Here is a 13,584-nt window from a genome sequence, read left to right as displayed (position 1 = left end):
TGTCTCCCCTAGTCCTTCTTTTCATCAAACTAGACCTAACCAGTTCCTGCAACTGTTCTTCCTATGTTTTAGCCTCCAGTCCCCTAATCATCTTTGTTGCTCTTCTCTGCACTCTTTCTAGAGTCTCCACATCTTTTCTACATCGTGGAGACCACCCCTAATCCTTCTTTTCATCAAACTAGACCTACCCAGTTCCTGCAAATGTTCTTCATGTGTTTTAGTTCATGCTTTTCCCAAAGGTGCTATTTTCAAGAGGCAAACTTAACTCTTTTTTTTTTTTTTCTTTGAAAACGTTTGGCTTCTCATCCAAGAAGCTTCTTCAGCTGCCCACCGTCCAGTCAGAGCTGAAGGGTGGATTGCTTTGGCAGCTCCTTGATTGAAGTTTTTGTTCATTTCTGGGTTGTTGTGTATCTAGCTACACCCAGTATCGCTCGCGCGGCTGCATTCTGGACCAACTGCAGTCCTCAAACACTCTTCAGCGGCAGCCCCATGTAGAGGATGTAAAAACCCTTGTAACCAAACGACATGTTGTATGTGATGATGCTTTTTTGGTCTTTTTTTTTCTTTGTGTGTGTGTGTTAATATAAACATTTATATTAAAAAAAAAGAAAGATCTGCAAGAAAACAACCAAGTTCAGAGGGCCCACAGCCCCTGAAGTGTTTTGTGTTGCCCTGAAGAGCGTTAGCCATACTTCGGGATGTTACCCTGGTACTTACAGAGTTGATTATGATGTGGACTTTTGAAGCCAAAGACTTGGCTCTCTATGCTATACGCCATCCGTTTCCTTGACTGAAACTCCGCATAATCCCTAGCTAATATAACAGGAAGCGCAATTGAATATTGGGAGAGAGCCAGGTTGGAGAAGGCTGATAGGAAACGTGTGCTTTTTAGCAAGAGAACATTCTGGGCTGGCCGTACTAGAAGGCCTACGTCTCCTCCGTGGCTGACTGGGGGATTCTGGGAGTTGAAGTCCCCACATCTTAAGACCCCCCACATTCAAGATGTATGTTGATAATGCTGGGCGCCTTCCCTGTTTGATGACAAGTGCTCATCTTGTTCTGACCCTTTTTATTAATTGACTGTGAATTCTGCTCATTTGCATCCAGCAAAGTCTTTCAAGGGAGGATTTATGGTCACAGACCTTATCTGGCTTGGAGAGCTGCCAGGCCGATATCTGCGAAACTTAGCAAGGAGTCTTGGAAAGTCACGGACCAATTAAGTGAACGAATTGTCTCCTGCAAACTCCACTCCCCTTCCGCTCCTCTTTTATTTCTTCTGGGAGGGGCCATTCATCGTCCACCTGTGGCCTTACTCCCAAGTCAACCCCTGTTCTTTAGCTGTTCTCTTCATCTGGCAGCTCTGTGCATGCGCACACTGGGAACAGGCTCCAGCTGTTCTTCTGCCTCACTGATGTCTGACTCTGAAGGCAGCTGATAACTGGAATACAGCTCTGGCCCCCTCTCTGCCTCCAACGCAGAGCCCTCATCAGAGCCTTCCCCAGACTCCAGGACTGGCCCATGTTCCTCCCCAACCTCCTCACTGTCTGAATCTGCTGCCAGCTCTGATGACCCCTGGCAGACTGCAACACATCTCTAGTGGAGATTGTTGTGCATCATCTTAAGTTTTTGGAGGCCTCCTTCCCCATCAGCAGAGCGGTAAAGCAGTTGTAGATAATTTCTCCTGCATCCTCGGATGAGTTGCTCGTGTGAATTACGTTCAGTTGATGGGACTTTGCTAAATGAGTACATTTTTTTCCCCTTTCCTTTCTGTCCTTCCAGTTAAATACCCAAAGCTAAGACCTTGTTCTTCGTTGGTCAAGCTACTCGAGGTTGGTCTGCCAGAGTGATGGCGCTCCCTTTCCGGAAAGACTTGGACAAATACAGGGAACTCGATGAAGATGAAATTTTGGGCAAGTTGTCTGAAGAAGAACTGAAGCAACTGGAAACTGTCCTGGATGACCTTGATCCAGAGGTGTGTAGATTATGGTCCCGATGTTTTGTTAGCATTTCCATACCACCTGAAGGCAGGACAAGAAGTAATGGATGGAAGCTAGGGAATGGAGATTTTGCAGTATCCTTCCCCTGGAGTGGGGAGGAAATGGGGATTTTACAGTATCCTTCCCCAGGAGTGGGGAGGGAATGGGTATTTTGCAGTATCCTTCCCCTGGAGTGGGGAAGGAATGGAGATTTTACAGTATCCTTCCCCAGGAGTGGGGAGGGAATGGGTATTTTGCAGTATCCTTCCCCTGGAGTGGGGAGTGGGGAGGGAATGGGGATTTTGCAGTATCCTTCCCCTGGAGTGGGGAGGAAATGTAGATTTTGCAGTATCCTTCCCCTGGAGTGGGGAGGGAATGGAGATTTTGCAGTATCCTTCCCCTGGAGTGGGGAGGGAATGGAGATTTTGCAGTATCCTTCCCCTGGAGTGGGGAGGGAATGGAGATTTTGCAGTATCCTTCCCCTGGAGTGGGGAGGGAATGGAGATTTTGCAGTATCCTTTCCCTGGAGTGGGGAGGAAATGGAAATTTTGCAGTATCCTTCCCCTGGAGTGGGGAGGGAATGGGGATTTTGCAGTATCCTTCCCCTGGAGTGGGGAGGGAATGGAGATTTTGCAATATCCTTCCCCTGGAGTGGGGAGGGAATGGAGATTTTGCAGTATCCTTCCCCTGGAGTGGGGAGGGAATGGAGATTTTGCAGTATCCTTCCTCTGGAGTGGGGAGGGAATGGATATTTTGCAGTATCCTTTCCCTGGAGTGGGGAGGAAATGGAAATTTTGCAGTATCCTTCCCCTGAAGTGGGAAGGGAATGGGGATTTTGCAGTATCCTCCCCCCTGCTACGCCCACCATGCCACGCCCACAGAAACGGTATTAAAAATGTTTGAATTTCACCATTGTTCCCAACATATTTTTTTATAATGTGGTGACCAAAACTGGATGTAGTATTCTAGGTGCGGCCTTACTTAGGCTTTATAGAGTCGTATTAGTACTTCACTCAATCTTGATTGTGTCCCTCTGTTAATGCAACTGAGGATTGCATCGGCTTTTTTTGGCTGCCGCCGTACACGGCTGGCTCATATTTAGCTGGTTGTCCACTAAGACTCCAAGATCATTCTCCGTGGGGACTGCAAGAGGATTCACCTCTTCCTTTCGTTTCACAGAACGCCCTGTTGCCAGCGGGATTCCGGCAGAAGGACCAGACTTTGAAAAAACCCGGAGGGGCTTTTGATCGAGAAAAGCTGCTGTCATTTTTGGAGAAACAAGCTCTGGAGCAGAAAGATGTCGAGGAGGTTGTGCCTTATACAGGAGAAAAGAAAGGTAACGGCTTCCCCAGAGCAACTTGGCTTGTCCAAGCTCCGCTTCCTCTCTCTCTCTCTCTCTCTGCCCTCACTTGCGGGCTGGACACATATACAGGCAGTCCTCAACTTAATGACCGCAACTGGGACTGGAAGCTCTGCTGCTAACTGAGGGGAAAATGTCCAGACCAAACATAATTTCTAATGTTGGATTTTCCTCCTTACAAGAGGGAGCCCCCCCGTGTGGAGTACTGTGAAGCCGTTACCATGGCAACTCCACTGTGCTGTACAGTAGAAGCCCTTTTATGGCAGTACAGTAGAAGCCATTTTAAGGCACAACAGGCTGTATCTTAACATTACACACATCCCGAGGGGTGTTAGAGGTGTCTTACCCACACAGTATTTTTCTCCAGAGAGTAAGTCATCTGTGTACCAAGTATGGTTGAAATTTGCTCAAGGCGTTCAGGAGTTATGCTGGAAAACACACACACACACACACACACACACACACACAGCCATTTTTATATAGATAGATTTTATTTTTTATTTTATTTTATTTTACTATTTTACCACACATCTTATTACAACAAGCTTTGGGCTTAGTACAAAGTGTGAATGCATGTTTTATGTCTCCTGTCTTCCCCTTTGTGAGTTCTGGGTAGCAGGACCTTTCCATCCCCAGTTTATTCCCGCAACAACAGCCCTGTGAAGTAGGCTGGGCTGAGAGACACGCTGAGAGGAAGTCCCTCCACAGAGGAGGGACGCCCCCGCTCCTCATCCCATCCCTCATCCCGTCCAATCCCTTAATTCTAGGAAGTGAAAGAAGTTGCGCTAGGGAGTAAGCCCCTTAGGCCCTGAGCAAGGGTTGTAGTAACAGAGAGCGTGCAATACAAGCTTCCTTGGAGTTCAAAAAGGAAGCAGGCCAACACCCCATCTTTCCAAAAAGATCAAGTTATTGGTAAACATCAAAAATCATCAAAATATTGGACTGTGCTGAAATGAGTAAATTGACATTTGAAATTAGAGAGCAAGAGGACGAACAATTTTATAAGATATGGGATTTGTTTTATCGGTGGCTAGGGGGGGAAAAAAACTTTGGAAATGAAAAATGATATACTTATGCCTTAATCGAAGAAAGTAAATGATGATATAATTATGCTGTGAAATAATCTAACAATGACACAATGAAGAATTAATATAAGGTCTGGTGATATAATGTATAAGGTTAAGAACTTATTATAATGATATTTCGCTGCTGATAAGCAATTTTAATAGGGGAACAAATGAAAACTGGTATATATAGGCAGCGATGTTTTGTTGAAAAATGAAGGAATAAGATCTCTGTTTGAAGGTATGAAATGCAAGGTTAACAATAAATATAAGTATACTTTCTGGGGGAAAATAATGCTAATGTTAACTGAATATATATTGTAGAATGAAAATGAGGCCTTTAGTTAGATGAAATATTTGAGACGGTAAATATTATTTGAAGATGCAGATGTTAAAACACTTGTAACCAAACGACATGCTGCATGTGATGATGGTTTTTTTTTTCTTTCTTTTTTTTTTTTTTAAACCCTAGGTTATTGTGGTGTCTATTAAGTATACAAAAAAAAAAGAAATAAAAAAAATCATCAAAATATTAAAATGGCAAATCCAGAACACAGAAAGCATGCAAAACTGATATAAAGGCAGAGGACACAATAACAGCTATCTATCTATATCCAGCCTTATCCCTTTCATGGATATAATATGGCAAAATTGAGATGGAGAGTATGATATTAGTCTAGCCTTCCCTTTTATTCTGCACATGAAGAAGGAAGCAGATTTGAAGGAAGCAAATTTGGATGGATAGAAATGATCCATCCGACAGCTCCACGGCTAGAAAAGGTTTAGGATGACGGAAGTGGTGGGTTGCTCATCCCGTTCCAACCGGTATGGTTGGAACGGAGCCGGCGGCGTCCTCGTGCACGCGCACAGTTTACGCATGCGTCTTAGCGCCTGCGCGATGCTCCAGCTGCTCGCGGAGAATCGTGCAGGTGCTGTATGTGCCATGCGCCTGCGTGGAAGCGCAGAAGGCTTCAAAGACCGGTAAGGAGCGCAGGTGGGTGGGTGGACCCATCGGCGTTCCCGGAAGTATGAGCCGAGGTGGCGCAGTGGTTAGGGTGCAGTACTGCAGGCCACTTTAGCTGACTGTGATCTGCAGTTCGGCGGTTCAAATCCCACCGGTTCAAGGTCGACTCAGCCTTCCATCCTTCCGAGGTGGGTGAAATGAGGACCCGGACTGTGGGGGCAAGTTGCTGACTCAATTTGCTAAAAAAATTGTAAACCGCTTAGAGAGGGCTGAAAGCCCTATGAAGCGGTATATAAGTCTAATAAACAAACAAACAAACAAACAAATAAATAAATAAATAAATAAATTCCGGGTTCACCAACCAACCGGTCCGCGCGGACCAGTTGAAACCCAACCCTGGATGACGGGCTGGCTAAGCTGAAGAGGAAGAGGGCCAGGCAGCCTGTAGCCAGTTGCTTAGAATCAAGTCAAGAGATGCAGAAGTGGGCCAGGATGAAGCCCGTGATGGGACATAGATAGTAAGGAAAGCATGGGGGCTCAAGAAAACGTATTTCCATTCTGCAGCACAATTTTCCATCTCAAAAAGAAAAAACAATAGATAAAGTTTACCCTGACCATATTCTAATATGTATTATTATTATTCATGTTATTAATAATTTAATATTGTTATTTTTAAATCCACCACTGTGACACCGTGGCTTGGCCGTCTCCTCCTCTTGTTCCAATTTGGGGCGAAAGGAACAATGAGCCTTTGTGGCCTGCGAAGGGAGCCGAAGCAACAGAGTTTCCTTTCACAAGATTGGCATTTATGATGTAAATTTTCATTGAACTGACAAGGGCAGCTTTGTGGCTAAGAGGTCGCGGAGTTCTCAGATGGGTAGAGTATGGGAGAAAACCTGGCCCGAGACCCCAATCGGACAACCTTGCTCCTCGTTGGTAATATTAGCTTGGATGGACCATGTCTGATGAGACACAGAATTCAGCTTCCCACGTTCCTCTAATAGTGCATCCATTAGTGCTCTCTAACAGTTGACTTTGGATGCAACTGGTTGACTTGAGATTCCACTGGTTGACTTGGGTGCCACTGGTTGACTTAGAATGCCACTGGTTGACTTAGGATGCCACTAGTTGACTTGAGATGACACTGGTTGACTTGGAATGCCACTGGTTGACTTGGAATGCCACTGGTTGACTTGGAATGCCACTGGTTGACTTGAGATGCCACTGGTTGACTTGGAATGCCACTGGTTGACTTAGAATGCCACTGGTTAACTTGAGATGCCACTGGTTGACTTGAGATGCCACTGGTTGACTTGGGATGCCACTGGTTGACTTGAGATGCCACTGGTTGACTTGGGATCCCACTGGTTGACTTGAGATGCCACTGGTTGACTTGGGATGCCACTGGTTGACTTGGGATGTCACTGGTTGACTTAGGATCCCACTGGTTGACTTGGGATGCCATTGGTCTGAAGCAGCTTCATCACTTCCAAAGCTATAGTAGTGGCCAAAATTGTGGAAACCTTTTGGGAAAAGTGTGTTTTTGAGGTTTGAGGGCTAATAACCACTTTTTTTTTTGAGTTTCAAGATAATCATATTCCACTGCTGGAATGGCCTGGGAATAGCCCAGACGTAACCCAAATGAAAATCTATGGAGGCGACTAAAGAAACTTGTTAGTCAGGAGTGACCCACCAATAAAACCAGTTAATAGAAGCAATCATTCCATCTTGGTTTCACATTATAACAGCTGCAGAACTAAAAGACTTGGTTGACTCCATGGGAAACCATTGTAAGGCCGTAATTCATGCTAAAGGTTACCCAACCAAGTATTAACTGGCATAACAATTTTTGTATATCTCATTTTTTTTCCCTATGGTGATAATGTTTGTATATCTCGTTTCCCTTTTCTTCTTTACAACTGCTATTCTAAGAGCAAATCCTTCATAAAACGTATTGCATTACGTTCTTGATTAAATTATCTTTCCATTGATATATACTTTTATGGTACTACTCCCCCCCCCCCCAAAAAAAAGTGGTGTGATTCGCTAGTTTTAGAAAACACACTTTTCCCGAAAGGTTTCTACACATTTGGCCACTATTGTACACAGAGATTTGACTTGGCTTGGGATGATGATTGATTGAAGGACCCACCTTACTTAATTGCTTCTCATTAAGGGTGTGCCGAGACTCACCCAGAAAGGAAGTGGATCGGTGTCTGGTGCTGTTGAAATTAGCTTCCCAACTCTGGCTATCCCAAATACACCTCCAGCTCCAGCCAGTCACTTGTGAGCTAACCTTGAGATCACCTATCTCCACCCTGGCGTGTCCAGAAGTGTTGGAGTCCAACTCCAATAATTCCTTGGGCAGTCCAACCCATGCAGAACGGCACTGCTGGATGCAACCCTGTTGAATTGTCATCCTTGGTGTGTGTGTGTGTTTGTGTAAGGGTTGGTCCCTGTTTGTGAACCTCCTTTAATGTCTTTAGCTCAGGGCTTGGGATCTTCCTCCAAGAGAAAATATCCTGGGAATGTTATAAAGCTTTACACGGGCGTGCTAATAAAACGAATATGGCATAACTATATACAAAACAAATACGGGACTAAGAAATTACAGATAGCCTATGCTTAAGATTAGGAATAATCTAAACTGCTTAAAGTTAGTGCAACAGGAAGAAGCTGAGTTTAATGCAGAGATGTGATTAACTTCTTTTTTTTATTTCTTTTGTCTTAATATATTTTAGACTGTATTTGTTAAAAACCTATACCGTGTACGGGCTCTGGGAAGTCAGGGGGGGGGGGAAGGGAGGTGGGGTGTTAGGGGGGAGGGGGGATATATAGTATGTGTTAGATTTTAAAGTAACGCGACTGCACTTGTATACTGTTGCTCTTTAATTTCACTGTAAAAATAGGACAAGCTGAATATATTAATAGATAGTAGAAATACACCGAAGGGAGGAGTAGAGGGATAGAAGAAAGAGGGGTAGAGAGGGTGGGAGAGAGGATGGGAGGGAGGGTGAGAAAGAAGGGAGGGAGTGTATTGGGAGAGAGGAGTGGTAGAGGGGGAGGGGAAGTAGGGTAGAGGGGAAGGATGGAGGGAAGATGGAAAGTTGGAGGGGGGCGAAAGAAAGGGTGTATGGAGGGTCGAAGTGGTACATTGGGTTTGTATTTTGGGGGGTATTGTTGACAAGAGGAATGGCTGTGTTTATTGTTTATTGTTATATGGCCCCGGTTATGCACAGTATATATGTGACTGTACGAAATGAAAATGGAAAATAAAAACACATTTACAATGAGAAAAAAAAAGAATATGGCATGCTCTATGTGCATGCTAATAAAACCAAAATAAAATAAAACCGACTGGCTTGCAGAAGATTTAACCTCCTCTCCCTTTCTCAATCGGTAAACATATCGAGTGGAAGTGATCATAGAGAACTATCGGATCCTTATCGCCAATATTTGATAGTAGGGTAGAAATATTACAATGGCTTCACTCTGAAGCTGGCTCCGTGACGGCAAACCTATGGCAGACGTGCCAGAGGTGGCACACAATGCCCTCTCTGTGGGCATGCAAGCTGTCGCCTCAGTTCAGCTCCACTGCGCATGTGCACGCACCTCCCACCAGCCAGCTGGTCTTTGCGTCTTTGCCGTCCATGCGCAGGCTGTGTGCGTGTGTGCGTGTGGAGGGCAGGAGGAATGTGGGGGCCGCACATGCCTTGCATTTTGAGAGTTCGCATGCGCATGTTTTGGGCACTCACTCCGCAAAAGTTTAGCCATCGCTGGCCTAGCTATAAACCATGAACCCAGCTCATGGTTGCTGAATTTTTATCTCATTTCTGTTTGGGTTTGATTCGAGCTGACTCAGGTTTGTGGTTCAGCATAATACAAGGAATTAATAGCAATAGCAGTAGCAGTTAGACTTATATACCGCTTCATAGGGCTTTCAGCCCTCTCTAAGCGGTTTACAGAGTCAGCAAATTGCCCCCAACAACAATCCAGGTCCTCATTTTACCCACCTCGGAAGGATGGAAGGCTGAGTCAACCCTGAGCCGGTGAGATTTGAACAGCCGAACTGCAGATCTGCAGTCAGCTGAAGTAGCCTGCAGTGCTGTATTTAACCACTGCGCCACCTCGGCTCTTGTAACCAGAATGCTTGCTTGACAAACCCTAGTTAGCCCAGTGGGGATCTCCCTGATGCTAATACTTTGAACCTCTCTCTCTCTCTCTCCGTGACTTGGATGCCCTTCGTTGCGCTCCGGAAATCGTCAACGCATAAAGCGTGGAGGCGATCTTAATGTATTTCTCTGGTTTTTCAAAGCAAGCCAAACCGGTTCTTGTTTCTCTGAGCAGCTTCCTCAGTAAATAAGATTAGCGTTCCCGACTCATCGGTCGTCGATGGCGTTTAGGAACGGCTGTGCAGATGTGCTCTCCGGCCAACGCTTGTGTGGGTTATGCGTCAAGAGGGAAGAATCTGCGAGAGTTTTTGTTTTTTTTGATCTTCCGCCAACTGTTAAGTCATTATTTCCAAAGGCCATAGAGGGTAGGGTTTTTTTTTTTTAAATCCACGGAGTGAATAAACAATAAGCTTAAGATTTTTCCTCCCCTTAAAAGTATTTGCTCATTACCTGGAAAGGAATTCTCAACTTTTCTCTAAAGACAAGCAGAGGTGAGGTCCAAACAAGAGGGATCTCGTTCGCTTTGATTAAACAAAACTTAATGTTCCAGGTATGGCCCCATTTTGCAGAGGGAACAGCTCAATTGCATTCTCAGGGGGTTTAATCATGCATCTGGAAGAGAACCATAGCCCAACCTGGGTGTTTAAATAGGGTTCAGATGAGGGGAAGCCTGTGGTGTCTGATTCACTTTGAAATTAAACGTTCAGGCTCTGGAAACGTTGCTTCCAAACAGAGCTGACAAAAACATGTTTTACTATTTTACTCTGCTTTTCAAAAACAACAATGAAGGTTGCCATTGCTAATAACACTATGTGGAGTCCAGGTGAAAAGCAAGAAAGTCTGATTAAATGAACGAAGAATGAATAAAAACGCTCGCGTTGTTCTAAGAGCGTGTGTGCAAATTTAAAACGGTGAGTTAAAATTGCTGGCTGGGGAATTTGGGGAGTTGAAGGCCACATATCTTAAATTTGCTGAGATTGAGAAATATTGGGAGGGTTTTATTGTGTATGTGTGTGGGGGGGAAGGAGATGTGTTCAAAATTTAATTTCTTCGGATGTGCCTTGGCCAAGTCTCTCGTGTTCCTAGCAAAGTGACAGGTGGATTACAGATCACTTAGAGCAGACAAAGAATAGTGGGGAGGAGGGGGAAAGTAAAATAAACCTCCTGGAGGTTTCGGCTTTGATGGTTTCCTTTATTGAAATAAAACAACGGAGACAGTTTCAACAGTCTAATGCAAACAGATGTTTGGCTCCCATCCTAAAGATACCAATCCAACATATTGATCACCACAAAATGCAGCAGCACAGTTCAGATGTGACCAACTGATAGGCCGCGAGAAAATGTTGGTGGTCCGCAGAAAAATTATTTGCATTTTGTATATGGCACTAAATCAGGGGTCTTCAAATTACGGACCCTGGGAGAAATACATGCAATGAATGCTTGTATTGTTGCAGAGAGTCCATTTGGGGTCTTTTTGTGTGGGTTGGAGGAGGGCAGAAATTCCTACTTGGGGTCTGCTTTGGCCTCCTGGTGGGGGGCTTTGGGCGAAGGCTGGAGGGGAAGCACCACTGGTGGCAAAGAGCCAGGGAACATTGTTCCAGTGGGACTGCATCATGGCCAGGAACTGGCTGACTATCTCAGCCCCCTGAGCCTCCAGGTGCTGGTACCCGGCCTTACACTCCCACAGGTCTTCCCTCTGTTTGGCAAGCCTATGCCCCTAGTCCTCAGTGCGGTGCTTCTGCTGTGCCTCCTTCTCAGTCAGATCCAATTTAAACTGAGCTATTTTGCCAACTCTTTCTCCTGGTGGCTGCTTAGCTCCAGCAACTGCTTCCTGTTGGGGCCCTAAGGAGCCCGGACAGGCAAGCGAGAAGTGGCTGGGAGGGGAGGGGTGAGTACAGGCTGGCGAGGCGCCCCTTGATGTGATTGACATCAAGTTGGCCACGCCTACCCATCCACATGACCACCTAGCCACACCCACCCACCCAATCATTAGATCATATTAGTGATTCGCGAGATTTAAAATTATGAATTTAGTGGTCCCGGAGGTCCGAAAGGTTGGGGACCCCTGATCTAGGCTGATATAGTTTTATTCACTTGGTCGAAGTGCTGGGGAAAAAAGCATGCCCTGATCATTGATATCTTAATGCGCTTGGTGTGATACGAGCCTCCTGATTCGAGCTAATTGTGGTTTGTTCCACCAGCCATTGATGAAACTTGTATGCCACCCAATGGCTCTCTCTCCCCCTGCCCCCCAAGAAAATGCCAACCTTTGAATCTTCTGCTGGCTTCCATTAATTGCAATGTTGCTGAAATGGATTCCAGATGCTGCAAATTTTCTTTCTGACATTTCCTCTTAAAAGAAAAATAACAATCCAGGTTAGAGCCTGCCAAAGCTTTGTGAGGATGAGCAAATAAATGTACAAGAAACAGAAACCAGATGGCGAAGGGAGTTAAATAAGGAGGGCCACAGCTGTTGGTGCAATTCTGCTTCCTATATTGAGCCTGGCCTAATTTGTTATTGTTTAAAATATCCACATTCTGCCTACCTACATATAAGTACGTCCCTAGGCGGATGCTTGAGTGCATACATCTAAATAGAAAAAAATAATCGCTTTTTAGAGGCAACCTATAAGTATAAACAGAGGGACGCGGTGGCTCCGTGGCTAAGCTTGTCAATCAGAAAGCTCGGTGGTTCGAATCCTAGCGCCGTATAACGGAGTGAGCTCCCGTGACTTGTCCCAGCTTCTGTCCACCTAGCAGTTCGAAAGCGCGTAAAAATGCAAGTAGAAAAAATAAGGACCATCTTTGGTGGGAAGGTAACAGCGTTCCTTTGACGTTGAGTCATGCCAGCCACATGACCACGGAGACGTCTTCGGACAGCGCTGGCTCTTCGGCTTTGAAACAGAGATGAACACTGCCCCCTAGAGTCAGGAACGACTAGCACGTATGTGCGAGGGGAACCTTTACCTATAAGTATAAACATGCATAGAGTTAAGTAAAGTTTAAACACACATAGATATACTTACGCTTTATTTTGGGAAGTGTATAAGTGGTATAATTATATATAGTACAATTATAGAGTTGGGAGAACAACTCCTACTCAGGACAGAAATTTAAAATAAAGTGTCCCTATGACCAAACATATTCCGTGAATAAGGATAAGGTAAAGGTTCCCCTTGCACATATGCGCTAGACGTTCCCGACTCTAGAGGGCGGTGATCATCTCCGTTTCAAAGCCAAAGAGCCAGTGCTATCCGAAGACATTCTCGGTGGTCATGTGGCCGGCATGACTAAACGCCAAAGGTGCATGGAGCACTGTTCCCTTCCCACCAAAGGTGGTTCCCATTTTTCTACTTGCATTTTTTACGTGCTTTCAAACTGCTAGGTTGGCAGAAGCTGGGACAAGTCATGGGAGCTCACTCCGTTACGCGGTGTTAGGGATTTGAACCGCCGAACTGCTGACCTTTCTGATTGACAAGCTCAGCCTCTTACCCACTGAGCCACCGCGTCCCTATTCAGTGAATAAGAGCCGGCTATTTCCCCGTTTCTATTGTTGACTTATTTTTACTGTTATATAAGTATTCCTTTCTGTCTTTCTATAATTGAAACCTCTTCTTTAATTTGCATCCCGCCTTTGGTTATTTTTACAAGTAACACAAGGTGGTAACACATAGCCAGCACCTCTTCCTCCTCCTATTCCCCCCCCCATAACGACAACCCTGTGAGGTGGAATGGGCTGAGAGAAAGTAACTGGAGCCTAGTCACCCAGCCGGCTTTCATGGGACTAAGGTGGGACTTGAATTTCCATCCAAAATCCCATCTCAATACACATATAGTAGCATACATATACACACATACACACACACATACACACACACACACAAACACATACACATATACATACATCATACAAACACACACACACACATGTATGTATGTATGTATGTATGTATGTATGTATGTATGTTATATTTGTGCTGATAAATAAATAAAGGGAGACTAGTATAGATCTATTTCAAGCTATTTAGCTCTCATCAGCTAGCCATAC

At 45.0% G+C, this 13,584-nt stretch overlaps 1 protein-coding gene across 2 annotated transcripts in view; it reads left to right on the top strand.

The window, feature by feature from the left end:
- LOC106552678 (tropomodulin-3) overlaps positions 1-13,584 on the top strand; it is a 39,281-nt gene that overhangs the window by 13,525 nt on the left and 12,172 nt on the right. For both annotated transcript variants that reach the window (XM_087704181.1, XM_087704183.1), the window contains exons 2-3: positions 1,780-1,972; positions 3,156-3,312. In XM_087704181.1, the coding sequence (XP_087560307.1) occupies positions 1,847-1,972; positions 3,156-3,312 (283 nt within the window). In that variant the 5' untranslated portion in view covers positions 1,780-1,846. The remainder of the gene's footprint in view (positions 1-1,779; positions 1,973-3,155; positions 3,313-13,584) is intronic.

Source organism: Thamnophis sirtalis, unplaced genomic scaffold (assembly GCF_051295495.1).
Source record: "Thamnophis sirtalis isolate CommonGarterSnake01/CBP01778 unplaced genomic scaffold, rThaSir2_p1.2 scaffold_2, whole genome shotgun sequence".
Classification (NCBI taxonomy): domain Eukaryota; kingdom Metazoa; phylum Chordata; class Lepidosauria; order Squamata; family Natricidae; genus Thamnophis; species Thamnophis sirtalis.
The sequence above is the reverse complement of the archived record's forward strand: the minus strand, read 5'-3'. Positions and strand labels throughout refer to the sequence as shown.